The 23,400-nt window shown below is 41.3% G+C and overlaps 1 protein-coding gene across 2 annotated transcripts in view; it reads right to left on the reverse strand.

The window, feature by feature from the left end:
* LOC147112571 (trifunctional enzyme subunit alpha, mitochondrial-like) overlaps positions 1-23,400 on the reverse strand; it is a 95,574-nt gene that overhangs the window by 47,221 nt on the left and 24,953 nt on the right. For both annotated transcript variants that reach the window (XM_085996953.1, XM_085996952.1), the window contains exons 2-8: positions 22,626-22,667; positions 18,688-18,758; positions 13,775-13,908; positions 9,511-9,649; positions 6,937-7,056; positions 4,931-5,033; positions 4,070-4,192 (exon numbers count right to left, since the gene is read on the reverse strand). In XM_085996953.1, the coding sequence (XP_085853079.1) occupies positions 4,070-4,192; positions 4,931-5,033; positions 6,937-7,056; positions 9,511-9,649; positions 13,775-13,908; positions 18,688-18,758; positions 22,626-22,667 (732 nt within the window). The remainder of the gene's footprint in view (positions 1-4,069; positions 4,193-4,930; positions 5,034-6,936; positions 7,057-9,510; positions 9,650-13,774; positions 13,909-18,687; positions 18,759-22,625; positions 22,668-23,400) is intronic.

Below are 23,400 nucleotides of genomic sequence, written 5' to 3' on the forward strand. Positions count from 1 at the left end.
GGAATTTTGATACTCCAGAAGTATCAGGAGGGCGAGGAGGGGCCATGAAATAACACTGGCGAGCAAAATAAAGGAAAATCCTAAGATGTTTTATAAGTATATTAAGGGCAAGAGGATAACCAGGGAAAGGGTAGGGCCCATTAGGGACCAAAGTGGCAATCTGTGTGTAGAGCCAGATGATGTAGGCGGGGTTTTAAATGAATTTTTTGCATCTGTGTTCACTATGGAGAAAGACGATGCGGACATAGAAATCGGGCAAGGGGACTGTGACATACTTGAACATATTAGCATCGAGAGGGAGGAGGTGCTAGCGGTTTTAGCAGGCCAAAAAGTGGATAAATCCCCAGGCCCGGACGAGATGTATCCCAGGCTGCTGTGGGAGGCAAAGGAGGAGATTGCAGGGGCTCTGACACAAATTTTCAGAACCTCTCTGGCCACAGGGGATGTACCAGAGGACTGGAGAACAGCTAATGTAGTACCATTATACAAGAAGGGTAGCAGGGATAAACCAGGGAATTACAGGCCAGTGAGCCTAACATCTGTGGTAGGGAAATTATTGGAAAAAATTCTGAGGGACAAAATTAGTCTCCACTTGGAGAGGCAAGGATTAATCGGGGATAGTCAGCATGGCTTTGTCAAGGGTAAATCATGTCTGACAAATCTGATTGAATTTTTCGAGGGGGTGATTAGGGGGGTGGATGAGGGAAATGCTGTGGATGTGGTTTACATGGACTTCAGTAAAGCTTTTGACAAAGTCCCGCATAGGAGACTGGTCAAGAAGGTAAGAGCCCATGGGATCCAGGGTGCCTTGGTGCGTTGGATCCTAAACTGGCTGAGTGGCAGGAGGCAGAGGGTGATGGTCGAAGGTTGCTTTTGTGACTGGAAGCCTGTGTCCAGTGGGGTACCTCAGGGATCGGTGCTGGGTCCCTTGTTGTTTGTGATCTACATAAATGATTTGGATGAGAATGTAAAAGGTATGATCAGTAAGTTCGCAGATGACACGAAAATTGGTGGGGTGGTAAATTGCGAGGAGGAAAGCCTCAGGCTACAGGACGATATAAACGGGTTGGTCAGATGGGCGAAAAAGTGGCAAATGGAATTTAACCCTGAAAAGTGCGAGGTGATGCATTTTGGATGGACAAATAAGGCAAGGGAATACACAATGAGTGGTAGGACCCTAGGAAGTACAGAGGGTCAGAGGGACCTTGGTGTACATGTACATAGATCCCTGAAGGCAGCGGAACAGGTAGATAAGGTGGTTAAAAAGGCATATGGGATACTTGCCTTCATTAGCCGAGGCATAGAATATAAGAGCAGGGAGGTTATGATGGAGCTGTACAAAACGCTGGTGAGGCCACAGCTGGAGTACTGTGTGCAGTTCTGGTCGCCTCACTATAGGAAGGATGTGATTGCTTTGGAGAGGGTGCAGAGAAGATTCACCAGGATGTTACCTGGGATGGAGCGCCTCAGCTATGAAGAAAGACTAAGCAGGCTGGGGTTGTTTTCCTTGGAGCAAAGAAGGCTGAGGGGGGACCTGATTGAGGTGTACAAAATGATGAGGGGCATAGATAGGGTAGACAAAGAGGAACTTTTCCCCTTAGTAGGGGGGTCAATAACAAGGGGGCATAGATTCAGGGTAAGGGGCAGGAGATTTAGAGGGGATTTGAGGAGGAACTTTTTCACCCAGAGGGTGGTTGGAATGTGGAACTCAATGCCTAAAAGGGTGGTAGAGGCAGGAACCCTCACAACATTCAAGAAGCATTTGGATGAGCACTTGAAATGCCATTGCATACAAGGCTATGGACCAAATGCTGGAAAATGGGATTAGACTGGACAGGGATGGATGGGCGGCGCAGACACGATGGGCCGAAGGGCCTCTTTCTGTGCTGTAAAACTCTATGACTCTAAGTGACCCTCTGGGAGGTGAGAGGAGAAAATAATTGAAACATAGGAACAGGAATAGGCCATTTAGCCCATTGAGCCTGTTCCAGCATTCAATGAGATCATGGCTGATCTGCGGCGTAACTCCATATACCCGCCTTTGGCCCATATCCCTTAAGTTAACAATCTCCGATTTAAAATTAACAATTGATTCTAGCATCCATTGCCGTTTGCAGAAGAGAGTTCCAAACTTCTACCACCCTTTGCGTGTAGAAGTGTTTCCTAATTTCACTCCTGAATGGCCTGGCTCTAATTTTTAGACTATGCCCCCAAGTTCTAGACTCCCCAACCAGCGGAAATAGTTTCTCTCTATCTACCCTATCTGTTCCCTATAATATCTTGAAAACATCAGTCAAATCACTCCTTAACCGTATGAATTCTAGGGAATACAACCCTAATTTGTGTAATCTCGCCTCGTAATTTAACCCTTGGAGTCTGGGTATAATTCTGGTAAATCTACGCTGCACTCCATTTAAGGCCAATATAGCCTTCCGAAGGTGTGGTGCCCAGAACTGCTCACAGTACTCCAGGTGTGGTCGAACCTCGTGGAAAACTTGGGAAAATGGTTTGTACCTGGCAAAATGCTGATTAAATTGCTTAAAACACCCTCTTAACTAGCACAATTGCATAGCCCACCACTTGGTGCTGTGTCTGCAAAGCACAGGCAGAACCGGCACTAGGGAAACTCACAAGGAGGTGGGTTTAGAGTGGGATATCGCCCCGCTGTCAATCTTTTTAAATTTGACAGCGGACCCGCTTCCGAACCCGCCCTCTGAGTGCTGGCAAAATTCAGCCCCACGGGTTTGGGAGATGCTGTTTATGAAGCCTTGGCGAGTTGTTGCAGTGCATCTTGTAGATGGTACACTGCAGCCACATTGCGCCGGTGGCAGAGGGAGTTAATGTTTAAGGCGGCGGATGGGGTGCCAACCTTAAAGTATAAATAAAGAATTCTCATAGAACCATGAAATATATCTGGGACAAAACAGTCCACTTAATTAGCCTAATCACCCACCCCCTCCACCACTGGTACACTGCGGCTGCAGTGTGTACCATCTACAAGAGGCACTGCAATAAATTGCCAAGGCTTCTTCAGCAGCATCTCCCTAACCTGCAGCCTCCACCTAGAAGGACACTGGGTGCATGGGAACACCATCATCTCCCAGTTCCCCTCCAAGTCACACACCACCCCGACTTAGAAATATATTGCTGTTCCTTTGCTGGGTCAAAATCATGGAACTCCCTACCTAACTGTATTGTGCAAGTACTTTAACCACACGGACTGCAGCGGTTCAAGAAGAAAATCCACCAGCACCTTCTCAAGGGCAACTTGGGATGGGCAATAAATGCTGGCTTTGCTAGCGACACCCACATCCCGAGAATGGGTAAAATAAAATAGCCCTCAATTCAATATATATTCTATTAATGCCACATACTAACAAACAATTAAAACTGGACAAATAGTAAACTATCTAAGTGCTAGCGATTTTGCAAATCTGGGCAGGTGATTAGACTGGGGAAGGGAAAAAGGAAATGACAAAAAGCCCAATTGTCAGTGTCCTGACTGGATATCCACATGCAAGCATTTCCAACAAGGGTCAGTGAACAGTCATCAGGAATGGGGACCCTGACTAATTTCATCTCACGTCTAACCCAGTGACGCAGAGACCAATTTGTAGTCCCCCTACTGCCAGACTGACTGCGATTTTTTAAACTCGGCACAGTAATCAAATCTCATACATTCCTGGTCTTTACGGTTCAGCTACTTACTGGGAATACTCACTGGAAAGACTCACTAGGCCAGCCTTTAGGGGAGCTTGTGTACAAACAGTATTAAAGCCTCAAAGAAGAATTATTATAAAAGTTTGCTGTAAGTCATGTTAGTTTGAGAAAAACTAGCTTTCAATGGGACAGTGTCTTGACCCTAAGATCCTGAATGCCTGACCACAAACATTACAATTGACTGTACACTTGAAGTGAAGCACCCAATTTTCCATGCCAGAAAAAGTTTATAGATACTTGTTAAACTTGGCATTGGAGAATATGTAGAAATCAGTTACTTCAGCATAAATTAACAAAACTTGATTGGGCACACAACAAATTGTATTACTTTTCAGTTGCAAGTACTTACTGTCAGCGAGTTTCTTATCCCTCTTAAGGGAAATCTGCTTTTTTGCTATTCCTCTGGCACATTCAATTGCCACTTCTTCCAAGTATTCCATTGTCCTCTCTTCCGGACTCTTCAGGCCAGGCCCTATAAAAATTTACAAAATACTGTACTGCACATTGCTGTTTCAGGAAATTATTCACATATTTATCAATGCAAAAACCATCACAAGCTAAACTCACTATACAACATAAACATCTTTCTGCCAAAACATTTTAATAATACTCCTTCAACATTGGGACATGGCTGAAGAACCCTCCACCTTCCATGGGGCCGTACATGTTCAGGAAAAAACTGTTACTTCATGAATTGCTCACAAAGACAATGTTTTGGGTCAATGACATTTGTTTTTAAAAACTCTCAAACTTTTTCAAGCTCCATTGTTAACTTAGTCAATTTTAAGCCAGTTTGATTTTCTCATCTAACAACAGCGTGACCACATTTGATTTAAAAAGAAAGTTAGTTTTAGATACAAAGCACTTCAAGGATCTTTTTAAACACCATTATGTAATATATAATCACAATGAATAATGCAGTGCCAAATTACTGTTGTACAAAATCTAGAGAAAAAAAATCAGTCAATGTCGTACGCCAACTGATGTTTACAGTGATAATATATACACTATGTAAATGCTTTGTTTACTTTTGTATGTAAGAAACCAAGCGCTGTGGATACATATAGATCTAATACAAATATATTTAAGGGGCTTCAGAATAGCCAAACCTGGTTCAGGACAAGCAAAGTAATCAATGAGCAAGCCAAAATATTTACTGTTGCTAAATACGAGAAATTATTGCTAGGATATTTTGAAAGTAGAAGCTTACCAAGGGGAGAAACTAACTGGTCAACTAAACCCATCTTCTTGGCTTTATCTGCATGAATGTTTTTCCCAGTCAACATGATATCAAGAGAATTAGGGAGACCAATCTGATGATAAACCAGTTAAAAAAAAATGAGGACATTGAGTTACACCAAGTTACAACATAAACAGGCTGTGCGGCCCAACTGGTCAATGCCGATGTTTACGTTCCACATGAGCCTCTTCCCACCCTACTTCATCTAACCCTCTCAGCATATCCTCCTATTGCATTCTCCCTTGCTTGCTTATCTAGCTTCCCCTTAAATGCATCTATGCTATTTGCCTCAACTACTCCTTGTGGTAGCAAGTTCAACATTCTTACCACTCTTTGGGGAAAAAAGTTTCTCCTAAATTCCCTTTTGGATTTATTAGTGACTATCTTATATTATGACCTCTAGTTTTGGACTGCCCCACAAGTGGAAACATATTCTCTAAGTCTACACTCTCAAACCCTAAAGACCTCTAACAAGTCTCCCCTTAGCCTTCTCTTTTCTAGAGGAAAAAAGTCTCAGCCTTTTCTGATAAGTATATCCTATCAGTTCTGGCATCATCCTTGCGAATCTTTTTTTGCACCTTCTCCAATGCCTCTATCATTTTTATAATATGGAGACCAGAACTGTGCACAGTACTCAAAATGTGGTCTAACCAAGGTTTGATACAAGTTTAAAATAACTTCTCTGCTTTTCAATTCTATCCCGCTAGAAATAAACCCCAGTGCTTGGTTTGCTTTTTTTTTTATGGCCCTATTAATGTGTGTCGCTACTTTTAGTAATTTGTGTATCTGTACCCCTTGATTCCTTTGCTCCTCTACCACTCTTATCCAAGCAGTATGTGGCTTCCTTATTCTTCTTACCCAAATGCACCAACTCACACTTATCTATATTGAAATTAATTTGCCAATTAGACACCCATTCTGCAAGTTTATTAACTTCTTCCTGTATTTTGTCTCATTCTTCTTTTGTATTAGCTATACCTCCCAATTTGGTGTCGTCCGCAAATTTTGAAATTGTACTTCCGATTCGAGTCCAAATCATTAAGGTAAATTATGAACAATAGCGGTCCCAGCACCGATCCCTGTGGAAAACCACTTCCCATCTTTTGCCAGACTGAGTAGCTGCCCTTTACCCCTACTCTATTAACTGTTTTGCAGCCAGCTTGCTATCCATTCTGCTACATGTCCCAACTCCATATGCTCTGATCTTAGTCATGAGTTTACTATGTGGTACCTTATCGAAGGCCTTTTGAAAATCCAAATACATTACATCTACTGAATTACCCTTATCTACCCTTTCTGTTACTTCTTCAAAGAATTCAATAACCTTCCCTCTTGAAATCCATGCTGTCTGCTCCTTATATTTTCAGTTTCTAGATGTTTCTCAATAACATTGAGTAAAAATTCCATTATCTTTCCCACCACTGACGTTAAGTTAACTGGTCTACAGTTCCCTGGACTTGTTCTATCTCCCTTTTTAAATATAGGAATAAAATTAGCTGTCTGCCAGTCCTCTGGAACGATTCTCTTTTATAATGAATTGTTATATATATGTAATAGTGCCTCTGATATCTCTTTCCTAACTTCTTTTGATATGCATGTATGTATTGTGACCAGTGTTTTAAAAGGGTTTACAATTGGACAATCTCTAAAATAAACTTCTGTTTACTTGCATATAATTTTTTTTAAAAGTTGATCAGACTAAATGCAATTTTTTTTTTTTTTTTTTTTAAAGTTGTAATTTCTACTGGTTAACAACACATTTTCTAAGGCATCTCCACAATGGTGTCTCATAGGTATGAAAAGAATTATACAATGCTCCAGCACAGCAACAGGCCATTTGGCCCATTAGTATTTTTCTCAAAGTTACATTACTTATACTCCGGTGTTCTTGTATGAATTTTAGCATAAATTTGACAACTAAGAACAGCAATTTCAGTTTGTATTGCAATTGAATTTACATATTAACAGTTAATTACCAGCTTTGGCAGCCTCTGAGTGCCACCAGCTCCTGGCAGTAAACCAAGCATGACCTCTGGAGTGCCCAGAACTGTCTTTTTGTCCTTTGTTGCTATCCTGTAATGGCAGGCAATGGCGACCTACAAACACATTCAATAATTTAGCTTCTGTGATAGATGTACAAAAATAATTAAGCTTTTTTGATTAAGCTACACAATGGAACTTTTTCCTACAATGGAAGTGTCCCAATTCAATTATATAGCTGAAAGCAATCACAATTCTGTCAGTGATATAATAGAGAATCTAAGCACTCACCTTCAATTGTTTTGCTTATAGAGGCATGGGAATGAGAATCCAAAACCAATTCGTCTGTTTCCCCACCTCCAAAATAAATGGTGACAGCAAGCTTTCCCATGTAGAATACAGATTAAAGCTTCTTGTATAGTGCCATAAATTTTAACCATGAAAACAATCCCTCCACCAGTGCAAAAGTCTGATATTTATATTTCCAACACACTAGCTATTCATGTGGCTTACAGGTAAGACTGACAATTTTGAATAGATATCAAATTATGGACACTTTATATTATGGACTTCAGGCCTTGAAATTTCATTTCACTTTACAGTTGGTGAGGTTTTAACCTAACATTTCAGATTTAGCAGTTTTTAATTATATTGCATATAAAATAGTAAATCTCATCAACTTTCTACTCTAAAATTTATTAGAATACAGAACAGTACATAGTGAAAGCAAGAAAGTGTATTTTAGACAGCAGTATAGATGGCACACAAACCATAATTCACATCAAGCCTGATTACATCAATCATATTCTCTTTCAGAGAGGAAAATTACAAGCAATTGAATGAAACTGTCACTGCACGCGAGTCTTTTTTTAATGCATAGATGACGACTTAATTAAAAATTGTACTTCTTCAGTACCTAAACTGGAAATAAAGCAGCATTGCTCCAAAATCGTGAGGTATAGAGTAAGGCATTCAATTATTCAAGTTCTGAGAGAGGGCTTCAAAACACGAGTTATCGAATCAGCAAATTACTAAGCAAAAAAAAAAGTTATTTACAGATGCGAACACGATTCCATATCAGCAATTAATGACCAAGGTAAAGAGTCACAAAATTGCAGATAAAGTATGCCACTGGTCTGCCGATTTTTTTATAAACAGAAACAGAGACAGGAATGCAGAATTTAATCCCCACAACACTGATAAAAATCCTACATTTTAAGAAGTGAAATTTGACTTGTAAATTTGTGGCTTAGAAACAGAAAATATAGGTTTGCAATTATGGACATTTTTCACATTGAAAAGATGTTGCAATTAACAGGGGTCTGTTTTGAATTCTGTCTGATTTTATATAATAGCTGGAACAAAGTTATCATAAGCAAATTATGGTACCAAGACAGGAGGAAGGGGAAAGCAGAAACAAAGCAATTTATTTTCAAGGGATTCAGAACTTTTAGCTAATTGCCTCCTAGGTGGTAGATGCAGTTCACTAAGGACAAATTTAAATAAGTTTTATATGGAACGGTGGTATATGGCACTAACAAATAGAAGAACTAGGATTTTTTGGATACATTTCTAAAACCATCAATAAAGGTGCATAATGGAGTAAAAGGGCATTAGCAGAGTGATACAGTACAAATCAAAAGAGGTTGCCCTCTTATGTACCAAGTATATCTGGAGTACTATGCAGAGCAAATAGGAACAATGCAATTTTATTCAAAAGGATTTGGATCGCTTAGATGGATTGGATGGGAGCGATGGAAGACACAGCTTCATTGTGAATAACCAAAATTCTTAATATAGGAGCAAGAAACCAAGAGGAAGTCTGTGTTGCATGAGTGTAACAGACAATGTAGTGAACAAGGGTGATCTAGGGTTTATTGTGGGTACATCTATGAATCTCAACTCCATGTTTGACTCCAGGAAAAATAAATCTGCAAGGTACTTGGTTGCATTACCAGCAGGATAGAGTCTGCAATTTTGTTGCTGAGATTTGCTAACCAGTTTTAGCAGTGTAAATACATAAATCAGCACATGTACACCAATCTCCCATGATCTGAACCAAACAAGCACCAATATAAAAACTCCTTAAAGAGAATTACATATTGTTGCTGTTCAAGGTGTTGGTCAGTCCCAATTTGGAAATTGCATGTTATTTAATTAATAGAAAGGATACAATTGCCCATTTGTGGGAAACAAGCAAGATAATTCGAGCTAGCAGGAATCCATGAGGAAAAATCAAGGAAGTTTGTCTTGTTCCCTTCAGAAAGAGAGACCTCACAGCAACTTACCTGATATTTTCAAGGTTATGAAAAGGAGTTGATCCAGATAAATTATTAACAATGTTGAAGTTATCAAAATACCAGGCAAGACAAACTAAAAAGGTGGATGGTATAAAGAAGGGGAATTCAGAAGATTTTTAAAACCCAGAGACACCCACTGAAGTCAAACTAAGAATTAAAAACAAGTTGTTCAGCATTTGAGATATGCTGGTTATCAGCTTCAAGCTCTTGCTGCAAGTTTTTCTGCAATTTGTTAGGTTACTCATAACAAAGTTGGATCACATTCCATACCTCAAGACCACCTCCAAGGCAGGAACCATTGATAGCAGCTACAATAGGTTTGGTGGATCCTTCAATCTTCTCAAACATTCTCTGTCCCTCCTGAGATAAGTGTGTCACTTCTTCAACAGTTTTACATTCCTCTATCATACTGTAAATAAAAAAAGTTCATACATGACTATGTTTAATGCTGACATAGTTCCTTTCCAAAACAACTTTCTGGTATTGTTGGGATATAGCAACGCTGCAGTCACTGCAGCCCTTGGGTTGATGGTGTTCCCATGCTGTTAGGGAATTCCAGAACCTTGACTCAGCAGTGGTGAAGGAAGTTAGGATGATGTGCAACTTTGAGTTGATGGCATTTCCATGACATCGCCATTTGTCCTTCTCAGTAAGAGAGATCTTGGGGCTGGGAGATACTGTCAAAGTAAACTTGGCAAATTGCTGCAGTACATACTGTAGCCACTTTATATTGGTCGTGGAGGGGTGAATAAGAAGTAAAGTGGCAGGAATGCTGATCAAGCGGACTGCTTGGTCCTGTACAGTGTCGAGTTCAAATGTTGTTACAGCGGTGCCCAACTTGATGAGTATTCCATCACACTCTTCACATAAACCATGCAGATGGTGAAGAGGCATTGAGGGGTTGAGGAGGTGAGCCATTCGTAACAGAGTACGCAGCTTCTGCATTGTTCTTGTTGCCGCAGTGTTGATATGGCTGGTAGTTAAGCTTCTGGACAATGGTGACCCCTAGGATGCTGATGGTGGAGGGCTCAGCAACGATGATGCTGTTCAAGGTTGGGGTAAATGGTTGGAGGTTTTCTTGTTGGCGATGGTCATAACTTGGCATTTATGTGACATGAATATTATCTATTTGTTTAGATCTTGCCGTTAATTGGCATGGGCTGCCTGATTATTGGAGCAGCTGTAAATGCTGAACACTAGAATTGCTACCTACTCCTGACCTTCTGACAGGAGGAGAGTTATTGATGAGTCAGCTGAAAAAGGTTTAGCCACTGATATTACCCTGAGGAACTGCGGCAGTGATATCCTAGGGGTGCAATGATTTGCCTTTAACAGCCACAACCATCTTCCTGGAGGGTTTTTGCCTGACTCGTTTTGCTAGGGCTCCTTGGTGTCATATTTTCCCACCACGTTTTGTGCATTTAACTCTTCTGTCCATGTCTGGATCAAGGCATCTAGATATTACATGCATCTGTCAACACAACTGATTTTTCAAAAGAAAACACTTACCATTCTATATATGTCAAGAGAATAGCGAGATTAAATCCATTATAACTGGGTTTAAATCATATAGTGTGACAACACTTCAATTTGAATTACAGCCTGGCCCCCATTGCTGTCTAGCTTAATGCCCCCTGCCCAAAAAATAGAATAAGCCACCCTTACAAATTCCAGTTGTATATATTATATAAAACAAAATGGAGTATGTTTCAAGAACACAACACAATTTACTCTACCAATTAGACTCTCAAACATCCTCAATGGAGCACCTTCAAACTTGTGCATTACCCTGCACATACTGGCATAACAGCTCCAAGAATTTCAGCAATACAGAAACCGCTCCATATTTAAGCAGTCACGAACTGATAACAGCATTAATGCCAATACAAATTGGGTTGGAAGTTTGTCTTTTAAAGCAGACTTGATTCAAAATACAAAATCAAAAGTAATTAGTAAGCAGTTGCAGGTACAGAATATACAAGTGTAATACTGGAATGAACACAATCACTGGAAAAAGTGCTGAAGTTGATGTGTAATTATTGTACCTATCCATACCAGAGAATGGTCTTGCATTGATGAGCCAGACAAATATCATGTCTTTCATTTCTCACACCATTTAGATATAGTACAAGTAGCTTTGTTGAACTTATTTAAGAAATGATAATGAAAAGATCTGGAATATAGGAAAGATATTTGAAATCTATCTGCACATCACCCAGACATATTGCTTTGTGACATGCAGTAGTGACATTCTACTTCTCTTTTCAGATTAACTTACACAACAGCATGAGGTCACAAGCTGCTGGATGGCACTACTACAATGAAACAGCAGAAAATGGCACTGAGGACATGGGTTTAGCGCCTGGGGGGGGGGGGGGGGGTGCACCTTCCTCTGCACTGCCCCCTTCCAATTTACAAACATTACAATGAGTTTAAAGCACCTAAATAATCAGAAGAAATCTAAACTAACAATGGCCGAAACAAATCAGCCTTCTCTATGGCTGTAATGATAGAAGCAAACAAGGAACCAAGAGATAGAATGCAACTAAAGACAGTAATGTTGTATTCTGTTTCGAGCATGGTGCCTAATACTGGTCACTATACCATAAGAATGCTACTGCGAGAGGGAGTGCGAGAGAGAGAGAAGCAGTGTTAACCTTGTAATAGGAGCTGAGTCATCAATAATAACTTGCATTTATATTGCATCTTTTACATAGAAAAACACCTCAAGGCCCTGTACCGGATGCATAAGGAAAAGGCGTTAAATAAGTTGGGCTTGCTCTCATTGGAAAGAGGACTTCAAGATAACCTAATAAACATTTACAAAATTACAATATTCTTATTCTGATCAAATAAGGAACTACGCAGTTTCTTTCAATGTGTGAACACACAACGGTTTAATCCAGATTCACGTTGCCCTCCTGATTTGCTAGGCAAATTTTCTGCTACTTCTTTGATTTTGCTCCAAAATCTAATCCTGAAAATTGTGCATCAAGCAAAGCTATCTTTCCCTTGAAGATTGCCTTACTGGTTAAGCCTGCCAGGAAAGGTTCAAGTAAGTTTCATGCACTTTTTGAAGTTTTAACTGGTGGAAAGGTAATGGGCACAGTTCATAACTGTCAGCAGCTTAAAAAGAACAAAACACTATCAACAGGGAAAACCCCCCCGAAAATTTGTATGTAGTGGTACTTAAATGACATGGAAAATCACAGAATCCTACAGCACAGAAGGAGGCCATTCAGCCCATTGTGCCCGTGTCACCTCTTTGAAAGAGCTATCCAATTAGTCCCACTCCCCTGCTCTCCCACAGCCCTGCAAATATTTCCTTTTCAAGTGTATATACAACTCCTTTTGCAGGTTACTGTTGAATCTGTTTCCATCACCCTTTTAGGCAATGTATTCCAGATCATAACTTGCTGTAAAATTTAATTTCTGATATCCCCCTTTGGATCTTTTGCAAATTATCTTAAATCTGTGTCCTCTGGTTATCGACCTCCTTGCCAGTGGAAACAATTTTTCCCTATCTACTACAGGTTGAGCGTCCTGAATCCGGCAACCTTGGGACCGAGGCAGAGCCGGTTTTCGTGTTTTTCCGGACTTCGGAACGTGTTTCTGATGTCCGAAGTCCAGAAATATCGTAACCTGGGCTCAGGCGTTTCCGGACTTTGGACATCAGAAACACGTTCCGAGTCCGGAAATGCCTGGGCCGCTTCGCGTAGCGCTGACGTGTTTCTCCGCCCCTCCCCTTCTGTTAAAGGGGAGGGACGCTGCGAGCTCTGCAGAGCATCCGATGGCCCACACTAGGCCACCAGGGCGGTGATGCCGTGGCCGCAGCCTGGCGGAAACACTTAGTGGAGCTGTGCAGATTAAGGAGGATAAAACACAACACTAAAGTTTTATTGCATCACTTGCATTTTTCATAGGATTTTTCAAAAAAGACAAAAGTCAATGGCTTTTTGAAGTACAGGTTGAGCATCCAAAATCCGGAGTTCCCGATTCCGGAACATTTTACGGATTCCGGACAACCCTGCCACCAATCCGGAACTCCAGATTTTGGACGCTCAACCTGTATATCAAAACCCTTCATAATTTTGAACACCTCTATTAAATCTCCCAGTAACCTCCTCTGCTCTAAAGAGAACAATCCCAGCTTCTCCATTCTTTCCACATAATTGAATTCCCTCATCCCTGGTACCATTTCAGTAAAGCTCCTCTTCACCCTCTAAAAGGCCTTGACATCCTTCCTAAAGTGTGGTGCCCAGAATTTGACATAATATTCCAGCTGAAGTCTAACCTCTTCTTCTCATAACCTCTTAGTTTTTGCACTCTATGCCTCTATTTATAAAATCATGTATGCTTTTTTAAAAAAAACAGCCTCATCAACTTGTCCTGTCACCTTCAAAGGTTTGTGTATGTGAAACCCTCTCTGTTCCTGCACTGCTTTTAAAATGAATCAGATATAATTATTTCTCATCTTAAAGTACATTTTATACAGAAATTGATGTCTGAAGCTATATTTAAAAATGCAACCTACTTGATGTCAGCACCAGCAATGAAGCAGCCTGGTTTTGAGGAGATAAGGACAGCGCTTCTAACCTCATCATTTGCCCAGACTTCATTCATCACCTCATTAAACTCTGACTGTAGCTGCTGAGATAGTGTGTTAACCTATACAGGATCAAAAGGAAACAAATTACAAGTTACATTTTTTTTCTGAAAATCTCAATCCTTAGTTTCCAATATGCACTTCACTAGTCCTCGTTCAAAGGCATCGAAGGAATCAGAGAAATCTCCATAAACACCAATTTCTGTTTTCATCTTAAAGGAGGCACATTTACCACAGGTGTGAATAACATCAGTTGTTTCTTTACCAATAGCGCATTCCCAAGAGCCAAGATGAATGGAATTAGCAGATTTATCCCTTGAGCTTCAATATAGAGCCACAAAATGTGGAAACACATCAGGGGAAAATTCGGTGTCGCCTATTTTGGGGCGCTAATATCGGTCGGGCACAAAGTTTAGTGCCTGGCGCTAATTATCGCCTCCGACTGCAAAATTCGCCTCTATTGCCACGAGGTGATTTGAGTGCTAAATCAGGCGCTAAACACCTCTCTTAAGGCACAAACGTCAGGGAGCGAAGCGCTACCGAAGCTCAGGTGATGTCAATTACCATGGAAGCCAGACAGACTGGCGCCATCCAGTTCTTAAAGGGGAGGGGCCATCTTGCTGGCCAGCCACACCCTGCTCATTGCAGCCTTGAATCTCGGCCTGGAGAGACCTCAAAAGCAATTGTGTGGAAGCACTAATGGATAGGCCCAGGGAAAGAGCTCGGCACTTAGGAACCTCAAAAGTGGTGCTGAGGGCCACAACTCCTTAGGACAGCGTTAAAACCAAAAATTTTGCCGACAAGAAAAGGTTGGAAGCGCCCACCTTTAAATAGCGCTCCCCCAGCCCCTTCCCGACTTGAAAATGCTCCCCTCTACCTGTCGTTCCTAGCGGCAGGCACTAAGGCAGGGGGCACAACTCAATATCCGGTCCGGGACGCTACTGGGGCGTTGCATGCTTGACTGACGTCATGATCTGCAGGCGCAGTAGATCGTGACGGTAGTGTTCAGCACCGCCGCAAAATTACTGGTCAATTTCACAAGCGGCGCTAAAATCGCTGCGCTCAGGCATTAAGTTCCTAGCGCCACCCGGAGGCGCTAACGGGAGGCGGTAACCAACTGAAATTTTCCCCCGTCAACTGTTACACAAGAAAGATTTTTACTAGCATTTTTGAAAATTTTAAAATGTGAAAGTTCTTCTTTACAAAACTTAGCAAAAAGAGATGTACTGTACGTTAACAACTTGCATTTATATAGCGCTTTTAACGCAGAAAAACCTCCAAAGATGCTCCACAGGAGCGTAATCAGACAAAGATCAACACCAAGCCAAAGAAGATATTAGGAGGGGTAACCAAAGGCTTAGTCAAAGAGATGGGTTTTAAGTAGGGTCTTAAAGGGGAGGGAGGTGGAGAGCAATAGGGAGGCAATTCCAGAGCTTGGGGCTGAGATGGCAGAAGGCTGAAGGCATGGCTGCCAATGGTGTGTCGAAGAGAGTGAGAGTGGGAGGTGAACAAGAGGCCAGAGTTGGAGGAACACAAGGTTCTAGGGTTGGTGAAGGTTACAGAGATGGGGAGGAGGATGACCATGAAGGGATTTGAACATGAGGGATTGGGAGCCAATGTAGGTCAATGAGTATAGGGGTGATGGGTGAGTAGGACTTGGTGGTGTTATCTTTGCTTTCTTGGATGATTCTGGAGCAGTAAGCTGTTTTAGCAGAAAACTGCAAGGCCTAATAATGCTTGATGTGGTCCGGTCAAATCTGTCACGGCTGTTTCAACAGATAATAATGGATTATTTCATAGAATTACAGAGTACAGAAGGAGGCCATTTGGCCCATTGTGCCCGTGCCAGCTCGCTGAAAGAGCTATCCAATTATGTCCACTCCCCTGCTCTTTCCCCATAGCCCTGCAATGTTTTCCACTTCAAGTATTTAGCCAATTCCCTTTTGAAAGTTATTATTGAATCTGCTTCCACCACCATTTCAGGCAGTGCATACCAGATTTTTTTCCCTTGTTACCTCTCGTTGTTTTGCCAATTACCTTAAATCTGTGTCATCTGGTTACCGACCCTTCTGCCACTGGAAACAGTTGCTCTTTGTTTAATCTATCAAAACCCTGATTTTGAACACCTCTATGAAATCTTCCTTTAACCTTCTCTGCTCCAAGATGAACAACCCCAGTTTCTCTAGTCTCTCCATGTAACTGAAGTCTTTCATCCCTGGTACCATTCTAGTAAATCTCCTCTGCACTCTCTCCAAGGCCTTGACATCCTTCCTAAGTGTGGTGCCCAGAACTGGACAATACCCCAGCATTTTATAAAGATTTAGCATAACCTCCTTACTTTTGTACTCTACGCCTCTATTTATAAAGCCAAGAATTCCGTCTGCCTTTTTGAGCCTTCTCAACTTGTCCTGCCACTTTCAAAGATTTGTGTAAGTACACCACCAGATCCCTCTGTTCCTGCATCCCCTTTAAAATGTACCATTTAGTTTCTATTGCCTCTCCTCATTGTTCCTACCAAAATGAATCACTTCACACTTCTCTGCATTAAATTTCATCTGCCTCGTGTCTGCCCATTTCACCAGTCTGTCTGTGTCCTCCTGAAGTCTGTTACTATCCTCGCTGTTTACTACATTTCTGAGTTTCGTGTCATCTGCAAACTTTGAAATTATACCTGTATACTCAAATCCAGGTTATTAATATATATCAAAAAGCAACACTGACCCCTAGGAAACACCACTGCATACTTCCAGTCTGAAAAACAACTGCTGACCACTACACACTGCTTCTGTTCCTTAGCCAAATTTGTATCCATGCAGCCACTGCCCCGTCAAGTTTGCAAACAAGTCTACTATGTGGTACTTCATCAAATGCCTTTTGCAAGTCCATATAGCCAACACCAACCGCACTACCCTCTTTATTACTTTGTCAAAGAACGCAATCAAGTTAGTCAAACACGATTGGCCTTTTAACAAATCTGTGCTGGCTTTCATTAACCTATATTTTTCTAAGTGCCAATTAATGTTGTCCAGGATTAATGTCTCTAAAAGTTTCCCCACCACCGAAGATAGGCTAATTGGTCGGTAATTGCCAGGTTTATTTGCTCTCCTCTTTTTTGAATAGGGTGTAACATTTGCAATCCTCCAGTCCTCTGGGACCACTCCCATATCCAAGGAGGATTGGAAGATTGTGGTCAGAGCCTCTGCAATTTCCACCCTTACTTCCCTCAGCAACTTAAGAGGCATCCCGTCTGGACCGGGTGACTTTTCTACTTTAATCGCTGCCAAACTTTAAGTATCTCCTCTTTATCCTATCTAATTTCTCTACTGCCTCCTCCTTTACTGTGATGTTGGCAACATCCTCTTCTTTAGTGAAGGCAGATGCAAAGTACTCATTTAGTACATCAGCCATGCCCTCTGCCTCCACAAAAAGATCTCCTTTTTTGGTTTCTAATCAGCCCCACCCGCCATTTGACTACCCTTTTATTATTTATATTTATAAAAGACTTTTGAGTTCCATTTTAGGTTACCCTCTGATCTATTCTCATAGCTCCTCTTATTTCCTTTAGCAGTTCTCCCCATGTACTTTTTATATTCAGCTTGGTTCTCTACTGAATTATGAACTCAACATTTATCATAAGCCTCCTTTTTCTGTTTAATTTTAATCTCTATAGCTTTACTAATTATTAAATGCATACAAACCGTTACTTTCATATGCAGAATTCTTGACTACAAAAATATAATTGCCCAGATTTTGCATAAAGAATAATGGTGAGGCTATCAGCGCTCACAGTTATTATGGAGTAATTCGGACAGCAACTTCTCGCATCCACATATGCGCAGTTAAACGTGGACATCAGGAAGTTGCTGCTCCTCCACAAGCTTCGCTACACCGGTACCTCTCCGATAGACTCGGCAACGAAATACATGAAAGGCGTGAAGTTGCTGTACTTAAACACTAGTCATGCCAGAAAAAGAGTTAGGGCTTGTACATTCAGGTGTAAGTGAATTTTTAATGGCATGATAAATCTCAATTATGGCCAAACAACTTCTCTGGCACTGAAAATTTACTTTTACAAGTGTGGAGTCTCATTCTTTTAGATTTCAATTATTGTTTGATATTTTTTAAAAATTTAAACAATTAAAAAAAAACTTTTTCATACTGTCTCATCTCTTTCTCTTAATCCCATCTTTCTTTCCCTCACTTTATTTCGCTTTCTGTACATGATTTTACATTGAATTAAATATTCTAATTTAAACTTCCTAGTTTAGACTCTACACAGCTCAGTGAGGATTCTTCAATTTGATTGGTTGAAGAGACAGGCTGTTGCATGCCCTGCTCATACACGCCACAGATCCCCTGTAGAGGGCGCGCGCTGAAAAGTTGCTGCTCAAAAGCCCACGAAAAGTCTGTGGGCAGCTGTAAGTGCCGTTCCTTTGTCGCTGACTGCAAAATCCGGGCCACTGTAATTGGCAAAAATCAAAATGTGTTCCCTATCTTTTTTTTAAAAAAAAAGTAAATGTTGTGCTCATCAAGTTGAGAGATATTAGTGCTGGAGAATGGAACACTGTCATAGCAATATCATAAGAAAAAGATAGAATTGTCCTTCAAAAACTCGTCAAATCCTTGAAATTTGGAGATTTGCCTTTTTAATTAGAATAAATATGCAACAGAATGACTACTGAAGAACACTAAAAAAAAAACTCTAATTCAGCAACTTGTTAGTGGCTAAATGAAATACAGATTACCTTTATTCTTTGTTATAAAAGACAAATTGATGATTAGTCTCATTCAATATTAGCAGTAGCAAATAAAAGATATTAAAGGTCCAAATGAGTTATTACCTTAGAATTTGGTGTGTTAAAACGTACAACTGCAACGTCACCTTTAATTTCACAGTTGACATGGGTCCTCTCTGTAAGAAAGACAGTAAAATTTATAAAATGCAGGAGTATTTTCTTTTAAATAAAAGCAAAAAATTATAATTCTTTACATGGCGTGTACCCAACCTTTCAGAATATTAAGGAATGGTGCCAGGTTTGGTGGTGGGGCGGTGGAGAGCAAATGTTTTCCCAAAGAAAGGATGCAGGTACATAACATGCAGGCATTTCACCTTGGACTGTTGTAGATATTCTTACTGCTAAATCAAGAGCAGCACTGGCAGATATTTAGGAATAAATTGTATGAAAATTGAAACATGCCAATCCCAGCAAGAGTCACTGTCCTTAGGATAAGGACGGGTTTTATTTTGGAGGGTGGGGGAGCAGGGGGAGATTGGAATAAATAATTATGGGCTGTAACTTTCAGCCAATTGTGGTAAATACAAAATTTGGTTCGGACATTGCTATTTATTTTTGTAGGGGCTCAGTCAAAATGGATACCTTCCTGGGTTTCCAAACAAAGGTGCCATTGCCTCAACGTTTGCAAGAGTACGTTGTTTCTTCTGATTAGGAATTTATTAAAATCAATATTTTCTTCAATCTAATTAGGTATTAGATTGTTGTATATATTATGGGCTGGAGTAATAACAGGTGTCAGAATACTTGGATTCCAGACAATGCAACTTAACTTTCTTATTAGCATGCCATGAAATTTCCTCGGATTTATGCAAATATATCCTGGTGTCACAGCAGACTAAAATACAATTTCCAATTATTGTCATAGTAAAATGCTTGTTAGGTTCTAAAAATGTAGGTGGAGGACACAATGATCGCAAACTACAATCCCATTATGCACTAAGATGATGAACCTATTAAAGTTTGTCTCGGGTCATGGAGAATGAGATGTACTCCCTTCTCCTTTTGTATAGAGCATTTGTGACCTCCCGGATGCAACAATGGATGGCGAACTAGGAGATGTTCGCAATATCCCCTGTTGAAGCCTGGAAGGAGCCGCTGGCATAGAAATTGTGAGCCACCGTCACCTTCACTGCTACCGACAGAGACGTCCTGGTCCTGAGCGGAGGCTGGAGCTCTGGCTGCAGGAGGTGGCAGAGCTCTGTGACCACCTCCTTGCTAAAGCGGAGCCTTCTAAAACACTGCTCCTCGGATAGATGGATATATGAGAATTGCTCTCGGAATAGGGTACGGTCTCCTGTGCAGAGCCCTGTTGGCTCTCCTCCCTCTGGCCACGCTTTCCACACACACTCTCCGCCTCCGTGGTGAAGCTGGAGGACGCGGCCCCCTGCTAGTACAGCCCCCATTTAATCTTCTAAATGTGGTAGTAATAAAGCTGACAGACATGGGAACCTGAAAAGTCTTGCTGAGGAACAAAACTCCTTGTAGGATAGCATTAAATGTCTCCAGACGCCTCTCCCACTCTCAACCTGTGTATGTAGAATATTTTGCCGACAGGAAAAAGCAGAAAGCGCACACTTGTAAATAGCGCTCCCCGCTCTCAGCCAACTACAAACCATCCCCCTCAACCTGTCGTTCCTAGCGCCAGGCACTGACTAGGGGGAGAGAATGAATTTCCGGGCCGGGGCACTACGCGCTTTGATGACGTCACGATCTCCGGGTGCAGGAGATTGTGGTGGTCATGTTTGGTGCCACCACATCAATTTCGCAGGCGGCGCTAAAATCGCTGCGCTCGGGCGGTAAGTTGCTTGCACCGCCCGGAGTCACTAACCAACCAATTCCACCCCACCCCAAGGACTCATATTCCAGTTGTATCACCTTTTATCTGGAGCATCCATAATGGGACTGCATTCTGTTTATAAAAGGACAAGATTCCTGTTTCATACTAATAAACTGTTTCATTCCATGAAAAGAAGAAATCTGGGGAGAAAGGTTTGCTGGACTTTATTTTTACTTGGAGAAAGCTAGAAAAGAGTAAAATTAACTGCTCATTGACTGTTTCTAGATCTTCTATCTGTTTACTATTCTGCTATATAGTATTTGCATAATCATTTTGTTTCTGTAAATCATTAATCCAATTGTCAATATGATATTGGTCCAATAGACAGGAAGTGTAATGAAACCAGTACAATAACTCCATTGCAGAATGTTACTGCTAAAGCAGACAATTTTTAGCTCTGGGCTACGCAACCCAAAATGTACACTTCTTAGGCAGTCCCTCGGAACCGAAGATGACTTACTTCCACACTAAAAATGAGTTCTCAGGTGACTGATGAGTCCAATGCGGGACCTACAGTCTCTGTCACAGGTGGGGCAGACGGTGGTTAAAGGGGCGGGTGGGTGGGGTGCTTGGGTTGACGCGCGCTCCTTCCGCTGTTTGCGCTTGCTCCCGGCAAGAGACTCGAGGTATTTGGCACCTTCCCGGATGCTTCTCCTCCACTTTGTACGGTCTTGGGCCAGGGATTCCCAGGTGTCGGTGGGGATGTTGCACTTTTTCCAAGGAGGCTTTGAAAGTGTCCTTGAAGTGTTTCCTCTGCCCACCTGGGGCTCTCTTGCCCTGTCGGAGCTCAGAGTAGAGCGCTTGCTTTGGGAGTCTCGTATCGGGCATGCGGACGACGTGACCCGTCCATCGGAGCTGAGCGAGCGTGGTCCAAGCTTCGATGCTGGGGATGTTGGCCTGAGTGAGAACACTGGCGTTGGTGCGCCTATCTTGCCAGTGGATTTGCAGGATCTTGCGGAGGCAGCGTGGTGGTACCTCTTCAGTGCTTTGAGGTGCCTGCTGTACGTGGTCCATGTCCGAGGCATACAGGAGGGCGGGTATCACTACTGCTCTGTAGACCATGAGCTTGATGCCGGGTTTGAGGTCCTAGTCTTCAAACACTCGCTTCCTCAGGTGACCAAAGGCTGCACTGGCACACTGAAGGCGGTGTTGGACTTCGTCCTGATGAGGGACTAAGCTCGTTTTATGAGAAGCAGCTTAGTACAAGCATTAAGAAAAAAATGTCTAAAAAGCCCATATCAAAATACAAATTACCTATCTTTAAATCTATGTACTGTATTTCTATGAATACACTTATTTATCACAAGTGTTGTAGTAAGTTCTGCTTAGCACAAAGTAATCAGGCCTTTTTCAGCATTTTATTTGGAATTATCAGAACAGAAAATATCCAATTTTTGCATATTTTAGCATAGGATGTATTTTTTCCCTCACACACATTACTATTTTACGTTGAAAAATAGGCCTGAAAGCCTACTGCGCATTATATGAAAAATTGACCTGGAGTGACTTTTGTTTGTAGCATGCAGTATTTTACACTAAGTGCCGATAGGGTAACCTGTAGGTTTGGATAATCTTTAAATGTGTTATTATAGTTGCGTTAGAAGCTATGCTATTAAAAATGTAACTGTAACTGCAAGGTATGATAGGAAGCTTGACCAAAATCAGACCAAAGCGTAGTGTCAGCATTTAACAGTAGCAGTAGTTGTAATAAGGTTTCCCCATGAAACCTTGAATCAGGAACAATGAACAAAGATAATGGTAACTGGAGACTGGAGAAGATAAACAAAACTGCAGAAAGGCAGATATAAGGACCTTGAGTCTGGGACAGTTGAGATAGCGGGAAGAATCTGCCAAAGCCTACGTAACAAGTAATTAACGGTTGAACAATTATCGGTAGCAGATTGATTATGTACAAATATATACTGCGACAGCCACTGTAAATTTGAGACACTCCGGTACGCTGAAGGCTCTCCTCTGCATGCTTGTAAATAACGTTTCTCTCACATCACAGCCTACCCGTGACTCCAAGTGGTTTCTTTCCACAACAACTGTCAGAGCCCAAGCGTGTCTACTATGAACATTAAAAAAAAGGAAAAGGGCAGGTTGCATACAGCTTGCTTCCAATCCTCTTGTTGAAAATACCTACCCATCATAATTGAAGAAACTGTGAAACGACGACAGGTATAACCTAAAATAAAAAGATTACAGCATTTAGATATGGTATCATAAAGATTAGCCAACCTCAGAAGAAGTCAGAATCAGGCTTCTTTTAAACCAAAGACATTTTTTTTTTTTTTTTTTTTTTTTAAGGCAAAAAGTTAATTCCAAACCCGCTAAACAGTTTTTAATAGTCACTGCCTTTATTCAATGTTTCAGGAGTCTAGATTTTTCTTCACAAGTTCATTCTTGATAAGATAACCCCCAATGATTCAGCAAAACTAAACTGTGTGTATATTAGTGGAGTAGGTTCCTCAGAATGTTAAGAATTAACTATTCACAAACCCAACTGTTAAAAGATGCTGTTCTGTTAAGATACTACTCTATAAAGTGATTAGCACAAGAGTGTGGTGAAAGATTTGACTGAAGTCTACCTAAGAAAGTCTATTTCCCCCTTCAAATGGGTACGGTAGCAGAGTGGTTAGGCCTGGACTAATCATCCAGAGATGAGAGTTCAAATTCCACCATGGCAGCTGGGGGAATTTAATTTCAGTTAATTAAATAAATCAGGAATAAAAAGCTAGTGTCAGTAATGGTGACCAGGAAACTACCAGATTGTCATTAAAAACTCATCTGGTTCACTGTGTGCAGTTCTGGTCGCCACACTAGAGGAAGGATGTGATTGCTTTGGAGAGGGTGCAGAGGAGATTTACCAGGATGCTACCTGGGCTGGAGCGTTTCAGCTATGAAGAGAGACTGGACAG

The sequence above is a fragment of the Somniosus microcephalus genome, chromosome 9, assembly GCF_052327205.1.
Source record: "Somniosus microcephalus isolate GS21.2 chromosome 9, FLI_Smic_1.0, whole genome shotgun sequence".
Classification (NCBI taxonomy): domain Eukaryota; kingdom Metazoa; phylum Chordata; class Chondrichthyes; order Squaliformes; family Somniosidae; genus Somniosus; species Somniosus microcephalus.